At 42.6% G+C, this 21113-nt stretch overlaps 1 protein-coding gene across 4 annotated transcripts in view; it reads right to left on the reverse strand.

Moving 5' to 3' along the window:
• The window catches only part of LOC142571428 (protein FAM117B-like), a 218886-nt gene that overhangs the window by 18423 nt on the left and 179350 nt on the right, over nt 1–21113 (reverse strand). For 3 of the 4 annotated variants that reach the window (XM_075679768.1, XM_075679772.1, XM_075679770.1), the window contains exons 2-6: nt 7880–8040; nt 4924–5010; nt 3351–3575; nt 1183–1251; nt 510–666 (exon numbers count right to left, since the gene is read on the reverse strand). In XM_075679768.1, the coding sequence (XP_075535883.1) occupies nt 510–666; nt 1183–1251; nt 3351–3575; nt 4924–5010; nt 7880–8040 (699 nt within the window). The remainder of the gene's footprint in view (nt 1–509; nt 667–1182; nt 1252–3350; nt 3576–4923; nt 5011–7879; nt 8041–21113) is intronic. The other variant, XM_075679769.1, reaches the window with a different exon arrangement.

The following is a 21113-nucleotide window of genomic DNA, read 5'->3' on the forward strand; positions in this document are numbered from 1 at the left end:
CTGACACGTGGTAGTGACATGGTAGTGTGAATGGCGAAACTAACTTTATTGGGCGAACCTGTGCCCAGAAAAAACAGGCTACACTCAAAGCTCAACAAAAGCAGCGAACACAGTCAGCGATCGTCGAAAATCTGATCTGTGAATAAGCGCATCGGCTTTTATACATGAGTCATTGAAGTTTCCAGAGTACTCGCTGGTGCCCGCGTGTCTTCCAAAAAGTTCTACACAATTCGCATCACACATGCAATCAGATTACACAAGCTTCAGCGACAACAGGCAGCAGATATAACCATCAATAACATTCAAGAAACTTCCGATACATGCGGGCATGTCCCGTGCTGAGCGATAACATTTGTTAGACGATAAAAAGCGGTCAGCCGATAAAGATAAAAACAAGTACACGTGTCACTGCACAACATTGGCACAAAGGAGAGGGCCGGGGTTCCACCTTCGCACTTCCACAGGAAACCGAGTTTCTCACACTGCAAGTAATTTTGGCAGCATCTTACCTAGGCTGTCAGGACGAGAAGAGCTATGGCGGGAAGGACCGTCAACGAAACCATTGCTGCCATCGCTGCCACTGGGTGTCTGGGTGTCCACACTGCAGGTGTAGTGAAAGAGCTCTGCTATGGGTGCTCGGTGACCTTCTGGTGTAGGGCCCATCACCTACGGTACAGGAAAAACACAAACAGGTTCTTCGTATTTCTGCATGCCATGCATGGAGCCTAAATGTAGCTATCACAACAGTGGGGAGCACAGAAAATAGACAAAAGGGAAGCAATATTGGAATATGCACCCCCCCCCCCCCCCCCCGTGAGACTCGAGCAGTAAATACGAATTCATTTGCTCGAGAGCAATCTGTACTGAGAGCAATCTGTATCAAGCAAAAAATTTCCACAAGGTGGTGGGACATAACTGCATTGAGAAATAATGTAAACAATACAGTAGTTAGAATAGGTGCCATAAACTATTTGTGCAGCAGTCACAGTTCAATACCTGAGCAAGCTGCCATTATCTGCAAGATCAATGTACAAATAGCATAGGTCAAGGTAATTCAAATAAAGTGCATCTGTGAGAAACGAAATTGCTACTTTAATATGACACCTCAAACACTTGAATAAATGCTTCATATATTATGCAAAACACAGTTTTACAAACAGAATGGAGAACATCATTGCTTACTCTTTCCAATTCAGCTTCATTTTCTGTGCCCGATCCAGAGATGCCTTTCAAAACGAGGCGCTCGATTTCCTTAAAGGACATGAGGTAAAAAAATTGCATTAAAAATAAAGTACACAATTCGAATGAGCATAAATCCTTCTAATACACTCTGCTTAAACAGGTATGCCTGGTCATTTTGCGACATATTTTTGCATAGGAAATAAAACCTTCCAACCTTATGGAACCTTTCATCTATTAAATATAGTTTAGTTACACAGCTCCAGTGCAAGATCTAGGAGAAGAGCTTGCTTCATTATGTACTACAGAACAAAGAGGGTATCTCCTGTAAAAGAGAGCAAGGTGCATTCAAAAAGAACAATGACCCTGCAAGATGCACTTCTCATCACACATTATCAACGGTGGTCAAACAAGGGATGTCTCACCTGGGTCCAGCATTTCAACTTTTTGACAAGACGACTTGCTGAAACACTGACTCGAGCTGAGACATCCCTCATTTGGCTGCAGTTGATCACTTCAAGTCCCTCTTTTACTGTGAACCTTTGTCCCGATTGTCACGAGGCATGTCATATACATGTAGAATATACACTCGATATCAGACACACATTACAGAGTCCAATGTATGCAGGTCTGTATGTAACATACCGTACATGTATGTTTGACTTTGTGCAGCTAGGGACAAAAAGTATTTAGAGTAAATGTTGCATTTGCAAAGTGAAACTTGCCGCAGCCCAGGAACACTGCCTGTATTAGGATACAAAGTTGAGCGAGTTGGTAAGGAGTAATGCAAAAACTAAATATGAATGGGGCAAGAAAGAAGACACTAACGAAGCTCTACATCTGTCTCCTTTCTTGGCCCATCCTTGGACTGCTTTCTTATATGGTTGTAATGCCTATATTTAACTGGTACGCTATGGTGCCAAGGTCAGGCAGCAATGAACTTCTGGAATGGGAATTGTACTCCTAAACCTGAAGTTTGAGATTCTTTTTACAGGCTTGGCCTACAATACTACATCTCTGCAATTACACAGGTGTATGTACACCTGTGTAATTGCAGGGATGTAGTATTTCATAGACCTGTAGTCCAAGTGTACAATACAGAGAGCAAAACCACAAATATGCTTGGACAATAACATTTACTGCGTTAATAAGCCATGAATTCCTTGTGATAGATATCGCGGTACCCAGTGTGGTGCAGTTATTTATTCATTTTTTCACTACAAAGTTCAGGGAATGCAAAATAAATACACAATATCAATGGCGCTGCACCTTCAAATTATGTTGTAAAGGGTGGAACACAGTAATAGATGTCAACCAATTTTGTTGCCCGAAAGTGTTCTGCCGGCTGTACCATACTCATGCCACCACGAACCGCACACTTTTATTTTCCTCACCTTCTAATGTCGGCGGATATGTGTGACTATTCAGCCTACCGACCAAGGGCACTACAGTGTCTTTCTTCTTTTAATGAGAAAGCATTATACAGCTCATGAGATGGAAAATCCGGCATTGACGTGACCACACGATGGTTCAAAAAGGCTACGAACCCTTGACCTTTGGTGGGAATCTAACCCAAGACCTTTGGTGTTAAATTAGGGTAAATTTAATTAAGTCATGGTTAATTAAGATATAGTTAATTAAGGCACTCGAACCCACAACCTTTGTTGGGAGTCAAGCCCTCTACCTTTGTTGGGAGTCACACATGCGACTTTTCGTGTTAATTAGGTTAAGTTGATTAAGGTACAGTTAATTAAGACACTCGAACCACAACCTTTGGTGTTAATTAAGGCAAAGTTAAATTAAGATGACTGAAAGAGCATAGGTATTGCGTGGTGGTTGCAATGCTTTTGCAAGAGCCCAGGCACTGCGTGGTGGTCGCAATGCTTTCGCATTCATTCACGTAGGGATAACTAAGTGCCCCTTCAATTTGAGACTAGCGTCACCTCTCATTTGGGCGTAAGTGCCAGTGGGGACTGCAGGCCTAAGCGAGCAATCTTTTCCCACAAACAGAGTTTTGAAAGGATGCCTTACCATTCTAAAAGCTGACTAAGTGTTGCTCCACAGTGTGCCTTTAAACATAGTTTTGCCACATACCTGCTTTCTTTCGTAACCTTTGTTAACTCTAACCAAATTATAAAAACACGCAAGCGAAGTATATTATGTGAAAGAACCTGGTTCAGTCCCTCCACACTGTTGCGCATGCGGGGAGCTCCCGGAGGTGTCCGCCCTGGCCTAGCCTGGATGGGGATGGGACCTGAAGGAGGCGGGGGCGCCACCGAGGGGGATAGCGGAGGGGACAAGGCTGCTAGCCCCAGCTGGTGGTCCCCTTGGACAGGGCTCCAGCGGGGCGATGTCCTCCCACCCTGAGCCGTCCGTTGTAGCCGCTGACGAATGTACTGCACAACATGTGCGTCTTGAGCAAGCCAGGTGGCTGCTGAGAACGGCAACTTCAAACATATTGGTACATATCTATAAAGCTATTATAAGTAAGTTGCATGTGACATGAAAATACCTTCATTATATTCAATATTCGATAAAAAATATGATTCCTTACGCGTGGGTGTTGGTGAGAAACACTTTACATTCCCTTAATTGTCTACAATAATTAATTATATCCATGTTTGTTATACTGAGGTTCAGTTGTATATGACATTGAGCAGGTCTGACGTTTTCAGTGAACAATTGCAATATTGTGAGCACCTACCAGGTGGGTATGATTCCGGTGAAATGTTGCAGATCAAAACATTGAGGGGAGCAGAATAAGAATTCCAGCAGCTTCATGCTCACTAATAATAGCACTGTAGTTGCCACTCAGACATGACATTAAGATTACTATGCCAACCACAGAGGTAAAAACCCACCACCGGGATGCATGAAACGTTGTAGTGACAGTGAATGGAACTGCTGTGGCCACCAGTGTACACTTGCCACATTGCAAAAGAACGGAAAGAAAAACACTTCCACCACAACACAGGGATCCAACATCTGCTCAAACACTAGATCAGCAAGCACCAGGGAAAGTACCGTGTGTACGACATTGGGAGATCATGCAGTATTCAATCCTGGTTTAGAACTTCACCTGCTTCTAGACAGGACCTCTTTGAAGAAAGGAATAGTAATATGGCAGAAAGTTCTGTAGGCAAGGTTTTAAAATGGCAAGTGAGAGACATTCAATTCGATGTGCTTCAGGGACCCATTCACGAAAAACGCAAAAATTGGACAAGAAAGTTTGTGCAACAATGATGAACATCTTGTATTACAATAAGCAGGTGCAATAACACAGGACAGCACAAGTGTGCTTGTTGGTGGCCTAAGATAAAATGAAACTGTCATGTGGCGATTACATCATTCTGTAGAATTACAATCATAACATTGTAGCAAAGGTAAGTCAGACAATTCTCATAATACAGCTTCCATCTGCATATCTGCGAGGAAAAATGCACACGACATGTCATTCCAATTACTGTATTGCTTAATTACTGGTGCCTAGTTACAGAAAAAAATTTACTTGAGCACAATGACATGTATGGTAGCACGACCATGCAAATTTGTCTCCAGCAGCTATTATTTATTCAGAATGAGAAGCCTACAACTGAGTAAGTTCAAGCCCAGCTAGATGCCAACTTTCTTTTCAACTTTGCAAATTCACAAAGACAGCTGTGACTGCTCTAAAGCGACATTTGTCGTTTAGTTCCCATGATCAAGAAAAGTGACATTGGCTATGACCATAACAAAAGTGCTCACCTTCATTTCTAGAGAGTCACCCTGTGGCAAAGCAGGTTTTTTCTGAACAAATTTTATCCTCTCCAATTCTTTCCAGTCATCAGGAGTCTGCAAGTTGAAAAGCAATAATTATTCACCTGTGTTGAGTCTATGTTCATATTCATGAGAGTGAGCCTGACTAGCTGCAGAGCTCATAAAAGTGTGGTCCTGTTACCAGTGAACAGGACTGTAAGTTAGAGCAGCCAGTGGTAGCTGCTAGGAAATCTGCAAACTGCCATTAGAATGTGATAGTTATTAGGGTGTTTTATATATTGAGCACCCAAAGTTAGGGGATGCAAACTGCTGGGCTTACAAAATAATACAAGGCAGTACAAAAGAATGCAAAGGACCTACTATGAAGTTTAGATTTAGTTTAGAAGTTTAGATATAAAGTCAATTTGGTATGCAATTTCTAAAGCTGCCTATTTCCTTGTACTGCCAAGAACCACAGGTACAATAAGAAGTTTGTATATTCAGTAGTTTGCACGCAACTACAATGGGGGAATAGAAGAAAGTTGACAAGTTCAAGTAAGGGTTGAAGCACACATCTTTAAAGAATGTTCCCATGCTATGATATGAGGGGAGAGGACTACAAGGCATTAGCAGAATGAAACCATGAGGACGAGAAAGCAATGAAGGATAGAACAGAGACAATGGCATGAATAATAAAACCATGTTTGGTACCCACAAGATGCACTCATCACTATGTTATATGTATGTCCTCCCCATCATACTTTTCAAAAAAGCTGCGCAGTATTTGCATTAAATTTCTGTATGTGCAAAACTAGTAGACTAGCAGAAAAATTTGCTGCCAGAAAGAAATGTCCCCAGTGCAGACAAATAATTCACATGGCATTTTGTAATCTCTGAACGAGGTTGAAGACTATGTGCTCCAGTAAACTAGTATTTGTGAAAAGGTGATGAAGTAGTCACTGCTTCATAGAATGCATGTTTCATATCGGTGACGCGGTAATTTTAATTTCGGATTAACTCCATTTTTAAAACTGTCAAAATACTCAGTAATCTGCTTAGATGTAAAAATTTTAACTCAAGACAGTGAACACAGCCGACTGCTTAAAGGAATGTTTTTGGCTGAGAACCAATAAGATAAAGCTTACTGCCACTACGTGCATGACATGAGTTTGACAGAGGTTGGGCAGGCTTTGTCAGACTGGTGATTGGTCTTCAGGTCCAAGCAGTAGCTGGTTGGGATGAGAGAGCTTCAGAAAAAGTCATGCCCAACCATCTGCAGCATGTGTATTGGCTGCTAAGCTACTCATAGATGTACTATTAGCATCAAAAGATTGCAAGATTTCAAAAAAGAAAAAAAAAAATTAAGTTCTCTCAATATGTAGCCTTGTAGCCTCAATTACACTATGCAACAATTTGCATGATGAACACAGTGGCATATTCATATATAACCAGCATGTGATAGCAGGCAGAAATTAATGATCCTCGTGGAACCCCAGTCTTCTGAACTTCTGATTATACAGACATCTATACAGACAATTGCGAATCCAGTCAGTGAGGCTAGGAAAGGTTGCCTCCAAGATAACAATAGATGCACTTGCCCCTTGTGGCTCTGTCAAGTTCGTAGACCCATGTATGCATTCAAAGCAAACAGATTTAAATAACTATTCCCCAGCAGATGGGTAGGCATTGGCACTCGACATTCGAAGGTGGTCTGCCTCCTGACGACTGGTTCACTGAGCCCAATGCTGTTATGCTTTAGTCTGCTTCAGTGATTTGGCGACAAAAGAAAAGGCGCGCATTCAGTGCTATGATGATGTGGCTTGCCCTTGACTTGGCCATGGAGAACTTCTGTGCACAACCTTTTTTACTTAATTCGAGGTGGGCTGCCTTAAGGCATAGCAATAAAAGTAATTGTATAATAAATAGATGCAACATCAGCCGTACCAAGTTAGGGGTCACAGGTGTTCAATGGAGCTGCTCAATACACTCCTTTGAAAACATATACAGTAAAGTCAGTCGGGCTCCTTTTATCTAACACACAAAGAAGTAGCTGCGAGTTTGATACAGAGCGTACCACTTTTATATAATTTTACCAGTAAAACACCATACAAATTTCTCTCCTCCTCCTCCTGCTCTCAAGGCAAATGTTCTGACGTGAAAGCATGTGCTTTTCTATTGATCAAATATATGGACCCACGAGTATCACAACAGCCTACGGACACGCATTTTCTTCTTCTTCTTCCCTTCCTGAGGGTTCGTTGGCACAATATGTCATGATTAACGACACTGGAAAGCAGCACACAATGTCAAAGGAAAAGTTATTGTTTTGAACTTGATATTTCCTCATGGTGGACGTGGTAGTACTGTATTGATGTGAGAAAGCAAACTTACACTGTCATTTTGCAATGTGCATAATGCTAGGTATTGTGGCTGGAGCTTCACATAAGTTGCACTTTTGGATAAGTTACAGCCCGCACTTTTCACAAGTGCCAAAGAAAACATTAGATTATAAGTCGCACTGGTATATAAGACAACTATTTTAGCTAGGTCGGCATGATAAAATGTGATTATGCATGCTTGTATACTCATCACTAAATGCTGTACTTACCCAATTTCAGTGCACTAAATTTCCGTAAACGAAAATTTGATGAGCCACAAATTCTAGCAGAAAAAAACTTCAATGGACGCTCCTCTTAGGTGCAGAAAATTAACATTTATTGCAACTCACTGGAAGCTATCGAAGGCTTTGAGTGAAAAACTGTGTGATAAAACACCTTCGAGGCACATGTATAGCACACAACAGGCTTCACGAACCAGTGCCAAAAAGTGCACACACTTTGTTTACTTGTAGTAATGAGTTAAACTCATTACTGCATGTAAACGAAGTGCGTGCAAATATAGGTTTGCTGCAATACAGCCCCACCACCACCACACACACACACACAATGCAAAATGGAAGACGTGCCTGTGTGGCCCTGTCAACCATTGGGCGGCCGCAGTAGCTGTGCAGATCTCGCGGCCACTGAGCTGACAAGTAGATGGCGTCCAGAGAGGCTGTGCGCCGCATGAGCCCTCCGAGCAGGCTCAGCGGCTTGGCTTTGCACTCGGCAGTGGACAGGCACACACCTGCCGAAAAACAAATGCAGTAATCATTAGGTATGTTGGTGTGGCGCATAATGCAGATCTGTATTATTCCCAATCGTGCACTTCGTCTAGCTGCACAAACATAACACGTACAATACTGCAATGACTGCTCCTTCTTAAAAATGTTTTTTTTTTTTTCGCTCGATTACTGGCAAGGAGCATATATAGTGAAACCTTGTAATAACAAACTTGAAAGGGGAGTCAGAATTATTTTCCTATATCCATGACTTCCTTATATCCACTATTTTGATGTACTGCGATATGAATCTCTATGGGCAGTTCATAGGGGAGTTTCAGTTACTTCGTTATATCTATTATTTCGCTGTATCCCATTTCGTTATAACGAGGTTTGACTGCAGGTACAAAGCTCTCATTCTGTTTTGAGGTCATGGTGCACGACCTTTTCAGCAGTACAAACGTGTCTGAACATGACATAGCACCATAAATAATTAATAAGGAGAGATAATAATGGTACCCCTGCAGCCCGCTTGAAGAACTTGCAAAAGAAGTATGGTGCCAGCTGTTCTTACTTAATTCACATTTAATTTACATACGATGGCAGCCTTTGCACTTAAGAGGAAGCTTGAGCATGCCCAATACCAAGCCCAATGGCCCCTGTTAAAATACATGTAAAACACAGAAATGAGTTTATAAGGCAACCCTTGGACCATTTTGAAAGAAATTTAATTGCTGCATTTGAGAGAGAAAGTTAAATTCAAGTGACGGTTGGAAGAAGAATCTTGATTTAGGACGTAGTAAATTTTTTACAAATACTGAAAATTGGCATGTTTCGAAAACGCAGAAGCACAAAGTTTACAAATCCGTAATTCCGTGCCAAGAATAGATATTGCAGCATCGTAAACTGCACCCATTAAATAATTCAAGGCGGACAAATTTTATATCTAAATTTACAGCTTGCGTAAATTTGTTGCAATGTTTACAAGGGTTTTACAAAAGTTTTACTCACATATATTAGTGGCATATTTCAGAGCGGTGTATATTACATCATTTTTGTCCATTTCAGATATATTGTTAGGTGCAGTTTACAGGATTGTGACGTCGTTTTTCATACGTCGTTTTTCAAACTTCATAGTTTCATTTTTCTCTTTTTCACAATTTTCAACGATCTTTATTTAAATATCTGACATCCTAAATAAAACATTTGCTCCCAACAATCACAGTATTTTAACCTTTTCTGTTAAATGCAACAACCCTTATTGAATTCAGTGCAGCGGTTGCCAAGAAAAATGATTTCTCCATTCTCATGTATATATAGACAGCAGTGCCCGAGAGCTCCCTCGATCCTAACAGCAAATGTAGCCGTGAGGCTGCCAGTCGTGCTGCTTCAAGAGAGCAGTAAGGTATAACAGCTAACCAAGAAATGCTGCATTAACTGACCCTTTAACAAACTGCAGCCTAAATCACGTTTGTGGGCTTCAAGTCAGAGTATCACATTTGTTATGTCTCCTGATGACAGCAAATGATGACAGCAAATGATGACAGCAGAATGAGGTCTCGGGCAATAAGCGACACACACTGCAAGCGAGAATATGTTGTTTTCACATCTAAAAACAAAAGAAAGGCAGTAGTACAAGTACGAGTGCTTTTAAAAGATATTCATCGACGTCATCATGGCTGCTGTCTTGGGGTACTAGCACGTGGAGAAGTTGCATAAACAAGGAAGGTAACAGCAGAACACAACAGACACGTCTTGCACCAAGTTACAACTTGATAACAGGGACAACTTAGTGAAAAGCAGTCGCTGTCAAAAAGCAACACAATGTATGGGGAGCTGATATCGTGCACTGATGTCATCATGGCCACTACGCTTAGGGTTTGGGTACTAGCATGGTGAGAAAAGCTGCTTTCGTTAGGTCAGACAAATGCCATCTTACGGCAAGTTGATGCATGCCTACAAATTCCAGCCTTTTAATACTCTACATATTTTTATAAATGGCTCTGAGCATATCAAATGTGCCATTTTTGCAGAGTTGTAAAGCGAGACTGGCATACTTTGCTAACACTAATAATGCGAGTTTGGGAAGACATTACACAAAAATTCGTTATCTCATAATCACGTCACAGTTTCGACACCGTAAAGCCCCGGAATACCTCAAATAGAACTTCAACGCTTAATCTAGGCAATATTATAATCCAAGAGCAGCCGGGAGTGCGGCAAAGGCTGCCACAGCGCCCATGAAGAAGCGCATGACGTGAAGTTTGAATGATTTTATATGTCGCGGCAACTATTGATACAGCACATCACAGCACATGCGTGTCAGGAAAAACATTCAGATTCAAACTCCATTGCGCTTTTCACCACGGGCTGTTTCTGTCCGATATGATAGTGGGGCTGGCAGGACTGCTTCACTGCATTCGGCTTAATATATTGCCTGGATTGAGGGTTGAGATTTGATTATGAATATCTCGAATTAGGCATAATTTTGGAAATTCTAAAACAGGAGGTATGGGGAGGGGAGGGGGCTCATTACAATGCGAGTGCCCCTTAATGTTGTAATATGGAAGTTAAATAATGAATTTCAGTTAGTCTTCCCAGACTGTTATTAGCAGCAAAGTATATCTGCCTCACCTTATAACTCCCATGCAAAAACGGCGCGTTCGATACTCTGTAGCTCTTCTAAAGAAAAATCTATATAACCTAAAAAAAAAAAGGGAAAAAAAAAAAACCTTTACATGTTAACTTGCAAAACCATCACCTCCTCTGGAGGCGATGACAAAACAAACAGTTCAAGTGACCTTTTCAAAAATATATAGAACCAAGTGAAAGAAGTGAGAATCTTTGAAATCCCCAAGCTTAATGATGCAGTATGCTTTATAATGTTTCGACATATGTAAATCATTTTCAAGAAAAGTATAAACAATTTAATTTTATGACATTGTTGTAGACCGTGGAGAAAGATGAATGAAAAAAAAAGAAAAGAAAAAGAAGAATGAGTGGCCATCGAAAGAAAATGACATTGTGAAATTAAACAAAATCACATGATCAGCAATACATTTGTGTGATCCCATCAAAGCATGCCAAAATACCTATAGAAAGGGCTCATGTGTGTGGCACGACCAACGTGTTTCAGAAGTGAATTATGTACTACACCTTATTACAGAATACCATACATATACATGTACGTTATAGTGTGCTGTTGAAACACATCCAAACAGTAAAAAAAATAGAATGAATAATGAGAACGTCACAACACACCAAGCTAAAGATAACTGTATATGGCCCCAAGAGGAAGCCATGTTCAGTAACAGTAACTCTAGTTAGTGACTCTAGTTAGTTCAGTAACTCTAGTTGGAGTATGGATAAATTAAGGGAACAGATCTATGGAGACACAGGAAAAAAACAATAATACCAAATGGGTAGAGAAATGCCGTCATAATGAAACGCACAGTGCTATAGGAATACAATAGGTACAAGGTGCTCCGGGGTATGTGGAAAGACATATTGGTTCCAGGACTTCCATTTAGAAATGCGGTTGTTTGCTTGAAGTCGGGGGTATAATCAGGACTGGATGGCAACCAAAGGTCAGAGGTCGCATTGGGTGCTCATGAGATGACTACAAATGAAGCTATGCAGGGTGATACGGGCTGGACAAGTTTTGGAGTGAAGGAAGCTCACAGTAAAAATAGTGCTGAAGAACGACTAAGGAAAATGGAAGGAAGTAAACGGGCTGGGAGAGTGTTCAGGTATTTGTACAGGAAATACACTGATTCACAGCGGAAGAAAAGAACTAGGAAGCTTACCAGCAAATATGCTAACAGTTTGGTAAGCAATACGGCAACAAAGAATGTCAAACGCAAAGTCACAGAGCCTGATGCAATCCCCTGGGTGGCGGTAGTGAAAAAGAAACCTGCTATGAGTAACTATCTAAGAGGTAAAAAAGAAATCAGGAACGAAGCAATTTCTGATAACTCAAAGGGAACCTCTTTTACTTTTCAAAGCGAGATCAGGATGACTTAGACCACGTAGCTATAAAACGAGGTACACCAAGAAAAAAGACACATGTGCTTGCTGCGGTGAAGCTAGGGAAATGATGGAACATGTTTTATTAGAATGTGAAGATATCAACCCACCTAGCTGTTGGTTTAGGCTCACCTAGCCTCCTTGAAGGCCTCGGGTTCAGTGTTGCTAAATGTCGGCGAGCAAAAGCAGCTAGATGGCAACTTGAAAGTAGGTAGAAGTAGCTAAAAAATCCAGCAAGGAGCTAAAAGTAGCTAATTCTTTTTTTAAGCCCTTTTTAACATATTCTGGGTTATAACGCATTTATTGGCAGCTGTATTAGAGTGAAAGATTAAACACAGCTCTCAAGTCACATTTTCTTGCAGGAAACCATGCAGAACATGTATGGACAAATAATAAATGTGCTCCCATTTTGATTCCAATAATTTAGGACAAGCGTAGTTTTCACAAAACGTCAAGGCTTGCAAACTCACATAAGACAAGCTGAGAATGTGTCAATGCTCCGTAAACATGTAAAAAATGAACTACATATTGCCACATGGTGTGGCACAGCAAGGGGACTGAAGAAGAAGAGAATGAAATGCATCTCAGCATCGCGCGTCAACGGTTACGTTTCATGAAGTACAAACGTCTCGATCCCCATTCAGCGTGTATACTTCAGCAGGGTATACGCGACAATATACTTTATGGGTGCACCAAAAGGCCTATGAAATCGAAACTGAAATTCTTAGCAAAATGTACAACTGTAAAAAAAATTAAAAGAAACAAACAATTCCTTTGTCGACACTGAGGACTTTAACAAAATATAGGATTTCTGAGTGCCCATTCTGTACCCCTATGCCAAGAATGTCTATATTGTATTTTGCTGCCATGTTTGCAAACCACATTTAATTACCATGCAGTGGCATGGAGGATGGCCAGTGGTCTGGTTGATTCGTAGAAAAATTACACTGTTAGAAGACACCTTAACCAAAATATTGACGTCGCTAAACTAACGTCAACTTTAAACTGATGAATGCAAAGTTATCACAAAAACACTTGAAAGCTTTTTGGGACGTTAATTTTATTCATAACAAACTTTTGATGACATTATACACATGCAGGCATGTGAAAGACATGAACACCTGGCAAAAAGGCTCACCATAGTACGATAGTTAAGGCCACTGATTTGAACAAAACCTAACAACAGACGTGGTGAAGAAAAAATTAAAAATACATATTTCACTGCGTCACGTGTTGATAAGCAATATATAATACAATAGAGAAACAGAGGAGAGTGCAATCTTCCGCACCAAGCAAACAAAACTGTGAAGTAGACGAAGGCTGCGCAGTTCATAGGGAATGCAAAACTTTTCAGTGCACATAAATTGCAACATGCCATCAGATGTTTGAACATATCTCAACGAAATTGCACATTTGCAACAAACGAAACAATCTAGAATAACATTTGATACACATAATGAATAGAGACTTTAGCAAACATCTAAGCATACAGTCAACCACATTGGCAAACAAGAAAGGCACTATATTACATAACAGTAACCCATAACACATGGCAAGGCTGAGTGATAAAAATCTGTTTGCAAACTTGAGAAGAGCAAAACAATTATACCAGACAAGTACAATATACATAGAACAATAAACAGGAAACTTACAATATGCACCATTATAATCTTAAACAAACATAAGAAGGGCTCGGCCTCGAATTTCCTAATTATAAACCCTCACAGGCAGTACAAGTATACAGGATGCTATGGCATTACATAAAGGCAATCAGTCCAGTGGTGCACACAATTCTTGGATAAATATCTGCAGTGTGCAGAGCATCATCCTCCGCCGTTGAGTACGATGCCATCATGCAGATTTTTGCTACCACGTCACTTGGCAAGCTATATTCATGGCATTTTTTTTTTTTTGGCCTCCAAAGCCCGTCCCACACACTTAGTGGCACATTTAGTGTGTCAATGTCCAACCTATTACGACATTTGCTCTTCACAATGCTCATGTCGCTAAAGCATCTTTCTACTCCAGTGTTTGAGAAAGGCAACGAAAGCACTGTCACGGCGAGCATGGCCAGCTCAGCAAAGGGGTTTTCACCCTGCGCATCCCTTTAGGAACTGACTTCGGCCCAGAAACTATCAGTTCTATTCAGAGCACAATCTTACGTTTAGCAAATTCCTCCACTGCGTTTCGCAAGAGGACAGGGCTTCCACGCAAAGAAACTGTGACGCCAATTCCGTAATTGGCTCATTGTGTTGCTCTGTATACTGGGAGTCAGGACTCCTCAAGCTGTTTTTACAGCTTTTTACCTGTCCTCCTTGCAACATTTTTTTGTTGTGGAATAAATTTCAATGTATTGCTTTCAGTGCATGCTCTAAAGAGAAGAGAGGAGCCTTTTGCAAAGACTGAATGTTTTCCGGAAGCCGCTGATGCAGCTGGTTGAAGAGTTCCGCAGTGAAACATCGAGAGCAAAGGCGCAGCTCCTTTTCATCGTCGCATGGCAAGTATGCATCTCGAAGTGCTGTTTCAAACCGGTGACCAAAGTATGGATTTGGGTTGAGATGCTCGTTGATATTAACTGTTAATACACCGCATCAGGAAGCTGACAAATATACTGTTGTGGCTATCGGCTTCACAAGCATCATCAGATCTTCGAGCAATTTAATCGGGTCTGGTTTTGCCACCTGATAGGATTTGTTGACACACTGAACTTCCACTAAAACCCAGTCCAGCAACAGTACATAGCATATGTTTATGTATTTCATGAAGCATCATTGCCATCTAGCAATTTGTGTATCTCCGTGCTTTTTCAAAAACTTCCTTCAGTTCAGTTCATTGGGCAAGTGTTTTATTTGCTGCCATGTGTTTTGACAACCAGCATGTGTCACAGGCTAGCGATAGAGTAAGCGGAGTGTCTCTGCCATTTATTTTGTAGTATAAGCTTTGAAATTCCTGGTTTCCTTGTTGAGGAATGAGCAAACCATCAGTATGTCCCTCACCAGAAATTCTACGTTTTGTGGCAAGGTAACTGACGCATGTGAAACTGCATGATGAAGAAAATGGCAGATGCATCGCACCATAACAAGATGAGGAATTTCGTTTCTTAGTCGAATGTAGACGCCACTATTCATGCCCGTCATAACACTTGCGTTGTCTATACTCCAATGCCAACAAGATTTTGGAGTTCAAACACTTAGACCACAATCCTCCTGGCGCTGAGGCGATGCGTTCAGCATTGCACTGTTCGAGTTCTTGCAGGGTAAGGAAAGTTGAAATGACCTCACCGTGTGACTGGGAAAAATACCTGATGATGACATTGAGGACCTTGACGACACTAATATCAGTCGACTCATCGTACTTTTGTGCAGCAATGTCTTCCTGCAACGATTTTTCAAAATGCGGTTCAAGGAAGTCCTTTATCAGATTAGTATGCTTTGTGCGGTGAATTTTTATCTTAGATGCGACCTGGCTGTCATTCTCAAATGGATAGCCTGATCTGGCTATCCGCTTGAAAGTTTCTCCCAATTTGTCGATGGTGTTCATCATGCAACGTTTGGCAACAAAAAGAGCAAGGGCAGCTGCTGCTTGATTCACAGGACTTGGCGTTACATGTGGGGTTACATCAGTTATAACAGGCTGCTGAAGTCCACATGTCAGGTGTTTTGTAGAAGTGGCGTGCTTATCGATGCTTGCTTTCTTTGCCTCGATAGAACATTTGCAAAATTTGCAAGAAGCCATAAAGGGGTCCTCGGATTTTGCCATGAGCCACTTCTTGTGCTTACCCTCTTTAAGCCAGTAGTCTTTGAAGTGCTGTTTGTACATTTCGTTCTTGTCTGCTTTGTTGTCCAAGTCTCCAATAATCCTAAAGCTACACGTATGCCGCACTCTCAAATTACTTTTCACTATCAGAGCAATGATAAAGAGGACTTACCAACCACACATAAAAAAAGCTAAGTGTTCAACAAAGCACTGCAACACATGCAAAACAATATATGAAGTCAGTGGCCACAGAGACAGTCAGGATGTGGCCACCTCAACGAATGGAGCCCGTGCTGGCTCGGCATCAGTAGCGCTTCTTGAACGAAATCTTGAAGAATGGAGCACAAACTGCCACTGGCTAGGCATCAGTAGCGTCGAAACTCCAGAGGTCGCAGGGTAGCGCTTCTAGAGCTTCTCGAAAACGAAACTAAGGCATTGGTTTTCCGGGAGGTGGGGGAGGGCTGATCCCCCCTCTCCCCCCCCCTGGCGATGCTGAAACCCCCCCCCCCTACCTAAAGTGCCATTACCAGAGCTTTGTCAGCCACATTGTTTGAGGTTTCTTTTGACTTTCCTCGACCTTATCACTTGAAATTTTAAGTCACGTGGTAATCTCCATGTTTCGCGGGGTTTATTTATCAGTCGCACAAAAAAATAGTATGCAATTAGTGCGTCGCTGAAAATACCGCAGTTAGATGTCCCTTGGCGGTGCCTTCAAATGCCTCATCGACAATTTGATAATTAGGATAGTACTTCTCGAGTGAGATAATTAATTGCAATCACTGAATTAAATCTCAATGACGAAAGAATTACTCACGGCTAGTCTTTTTCGAGTAACGTAACTGCTCTTTCTTTAAGTCTTGGTGCATGATAATTGTGGAACAATGTATAATTCACTCAGTAACTGAAATGAGGCAAGCCGGATGCACTTGAAATCAGAATCAACAGCAGTCACACGCACCAGCGCTTATACTCGGACTCACAAAGAGAGAGAGAGAGAGAGAGAGAGAGAGAGAGAGAGAGAGAGAGAGAGAGAGAGAGAGAGAGAGAGAGAGAGAGAGAGAGAGGCTGCAGTTTCGCCAGAAAGGCGAGGCAGTATTAGTGGTGCCCAAGTATGTGACAATTACACAAAGGAAGGTTATACCACCGAGAGGACTCAGGCTGTGAAATTGAACTGTCTCCTACTATGAGGTCTTGTATGTACTAGATGCTGCCGTCACTTCAGGGCTCATTTCTTCGAGGTCACATGAAGTTTCTTGAAGAGCAAGAAAAAAAAAACTATATATATATATATATATATATATATATATATATATATATATATATATATATATGGGGTTCGGAAAGCTGGTCGGTTTGGTGGCAGAAAAGTAGGGAGACCGCAGACAATGGAGGCGGGCAAGAACGATGTTCCCAGTAGTGGTTCAAAAAGTTTGCTGCTGGGAATTCTTTGTTTGTGTGTGTGTGTGTGGAGTTAGAGGGGCAGGCGGGGGAGGGGTTTAAAAACAAGGCCTAATGTATCCCCAAATGCATGACAAATGTTCACTAGTACACCTGCCGAACATTCGTGGAGAGCGAGCCATTTTATTGATATTACCAACCGTTACTGACCCACGCAAGCGCACTTCCTCGGAATGACACAGAGATTCATTCAGTCGTGTTGCAGCGTTCGTCTTGTAGCTGCATCCTGATAAACGAGCACACTTTGCCGTTTTTGTCAGTCGAATTTGAAGCTTGCAAGACACTTTCTTTTTTCACTTCGAGCCGATATGACAATTCTGTACATACATAGGTAAACTCACTCCATGCTGCTGTTTGGACGGGCGGTTGCTACTATGTGGATCCGGGGGAAGATGAATCAAGCTGGACGATTTCACCGCGGCAGGTCAATGCACGTGTTGAGTGCATGCCAATCGATCAATCACCCTTTTTCATGTTCAATGTGAGAAGACAAGACAGGACAAATGGCTGAAACCGCTTGGTGAGAGTCCTGCCCCATTTTTACAGTCAGCAACATGCGTAGCAAACTGTTCCTAGAACAGTGTAATAGACTTTCGAAAAATATTCACAGCTAAGAAAAATCATCCTCACATGCTTTTTGGTACCAAAGCAGCGCTGAGAACATACACCGTGCTAACTAAAGATTTGGCGTTGCGCGTTTAGCCTGCTGGAGCGGAGTAAATTATAAGAGGATTGAAATTTTAACAAATAAAACGAAAACCGAGTGCATTGGCACGTAAACGCGAGGAAAAAAAAAAAGGCGGCGCTTACTGCGTGATATCAATTCACGCGCGTATACAAACGAAGCGAGAGTCAACCAACAAAAGCGGGCCCGCAATCCTGGCTCGACGCCAGTGTCAAGGTCGGGGTATGCTAATGAACTGCACAGCGGCGCGGGGACGTGTAATCACGACCAGCCAATCGCCTGCAGGCGCGGTTCGCACGAGGAAAGAACTGAAAGAAAGCCGCGAGCGCCCTGGAAGACCGCCAGGTACACGCCTAGCGCGCGCACAGGGCGTGGGACACTTTGCCCGCGCCACGCGCGTCCCGTGCTGGCGGAGGATGCCCCTCGAGTCGCGCGCGCCTGCGTGCGCCTCGCAGAGGAGACTGGGAGCAGGGGTGTGGCTGCAGATTTTGTTATTTCTTGAATATGGACGGCAAACCATGGGTGCAGGTATACAAATAGGGCGAAGACACCGGAACACTCGTGAAGATAAAAAGAAGCACATAATCAGTAACGTGATCAAGTGGAAGCGGCGAATCCCAGTATTTATTCGTATACGAAGAAAGAATATTAGGCACGGTCGGTATATATACATCAAAGAGCAACTGGTTTCGGGTATATGCCTCAATGTTAAGGTTTTCAGGTATAATGAAGGTTGCATAATTAGTTTATTGGCTAATCAGTAAACAAAGGAAGTCCAGGAGAATTTTCTTTTTCTTTCAGCGTGACGCGACGAACTCTGTACCATTTGCTACCGTACGTTCGAACGATTAATCCGACAACGCATTTGAAGGGGTTGTTTACTATATACACTCTTAAAACGGCTGCTGCACTCTTTGGGGTGTATATTTGTCCCACAACGAAATCGCCCTCTGCCTTAATTGCTTGCGTTTCCTTTCTTGAAAACTCGGCGCTCGCTATACTTTCCTGTCGAGAATGCTGCGTCACACTGATAACGCGCATGACGTTCGTGACTTGGAATTACGTACTCCCAGCGTTGAAGAAAGGAAATGTGGACAAGACAGATAACGATTATCGTTGTGGGGCAAGATACGACCCAAAGAGTGCAATATTGGTTAGGAGTAGGAGCCGTGGCGATTCGTTTGGCGCATCCCAAGAAGCCCATCCATATGTAAACAAAGCCGAAGTACCGGAGAAAATACAACGCCGAGGTCAACCCAATTAACATTTTACGCAGCACTATATGTGCCCTTTACATCTCGACGCCAAATCCTCCAGAAGACTGCGACATTAAATGCGATCGAGAGCCACGCGCCCAAAAACGCCCAAGATGTGTAGACGTATTTGAGCCTGCATGCATACTGCACCACTGCGTTACAGAAAGGGTGCCAAGCGAAGGATCGAGCAGTCATGCAGGCGCAAGCAGGAATCAACTAGCGCGAGGCAGGGGAAGGTCGCAGGAAGGAGGCCTTCGTCCTGCAGTGCACACAACGATGTGCAAACCGCCGCGATGACTCGGCGGCTGCGCCACTCTAACGACAAAGATGTAGTCCTGGGCTCCGATTGCTGGCTGTGGTCGCTGCATTTGGATGCGCGCTAGAAAACAAAAGCAGTCTCGGCTACTCATATATTGGCAGGAGAACGAACACAAAGTAACGATACATACGTGCGCTTGCTGCGTAGCGCCTTGAGAGCTCGCTGAAGTTTGTAACTCCCTGCTCGTGTCATTTCACTCAATCGCTCTAACGCGCGCGCTCGCCCGCACACACAAGACGTAGGGGCGGTGAGCTCCAAAAGCTGCTCGAGAACGGCAGGCTTAATGCTGCTTGACGGTCGAGATATCAAAACGAATATTTCACTAATTAACGAATTTTGCCCAATTAACGTTTAACCTAACTGCTTTACAGCACTTTGCGAATTGTGGCCGGTGACATCAAAAGTCATGTCCACTTCGAGCGAGTTCTGAGGACGACACCAGTTTCGAGATATGCATTCCCAAAGTTTGCGACGAAATGACTTCCAGTGTTGCAGTAAATTTTCGAGCTTCAACGCATAAAAAAGGCGTTTTGCTAAAAAAATTAAGTGGAACTATACAGTGCATTCTTATAGCGAGTTTAGCTGCGCTTATCTCAAAATTGGTGCTAATTTCAAATCTTATTCCAAGTGGATGCGTGTTGTACGTGAGATCACCAGCTTCTATTCATGCATTGAATAAGTGCTTTAGGATAATTAATTAATATGTTAATTAGGTAAACTATGTTAATTAGTCAATTAGGCGCTTGATTTCCAGTGTAATGCCCGCTTCTCCTGGAGTAATCCAGCTCAATAAGTAAGGTTGCGCTATATGCCGTGGGCTGTATTAAAAATTATAGCTGTTGAAAAAGAACACCCGGTGCAACGAATCCGAGTAAAGGAAATGTCCACTGCTGCGCGACCACAGTTCAGCGCCCGGTCTTCATGTCTGCGTTGGCTCCTTGCGGCGTCGAAAAGGAACTCGGCCGCTAATTCACGCGAAATTGCCGCGCGACTGGCCGCTCGAGGCACTTTGCATGTCTTCTTTCACGCTCGTGCAAATGCATTTATGTGGCGAGTATTAGGCGACACAACGCTTTATCGGGAGTTTTGTATGATGCTCTACGATTTTTTTCATCGACACTATTAACGTAACTATAACATATGAGAAGTTGTTAATTAATTAAGGCTAATTATGTAATTAGACGGTATGCAAGAAATATTTCAAGTATATCCAAGCGACGGCAAACAACGTTACCTTGGTTTTGTCCAGCTACGTGGCACTTGCATATCTTTTAAGGTGGGACGCACGTGGGACACCCTCTACACACACAGCGTGTAGTTTATTTATCGGTTCACTGCCCGAGCCCCTTCGTTTTCGATGAACCAGAGCGAGAAAAGTTGTTTCGCACCGCGCGCGCGTCTGTAAGCAGAGATGTGGAGCCACCCCAAAATACAGCGGCGCCGCCCGTCAGCCCGCGTGCAAATCCAGCCAACACCGCGAACGAGCAACGGGAGCGGAGATCCACGCGCGGGCCTTGCATCATCTGTTGGGCACGTCGCCCGGAAAAGAAAATTGCCCGGCGCGTATTCCAGGGAACGATCGTGACAGGCGCAAGTTCT

Source organism: Dermacentor variabilis, chromosome 2, assembly GCF_050947875.1.
Source record: "Dermacentor variabilis isolate Ectoservices chromosome 2, ASM5094787v1, whole genome shotgun sequence".
In the NCBI taxonomy this organism is placed as follows: Eukaryota; Metazoa; Arthropoda; class Arachnida; order Ixodida; family Ixodidae; genus Dermacentor; species Dermacentor variabilis.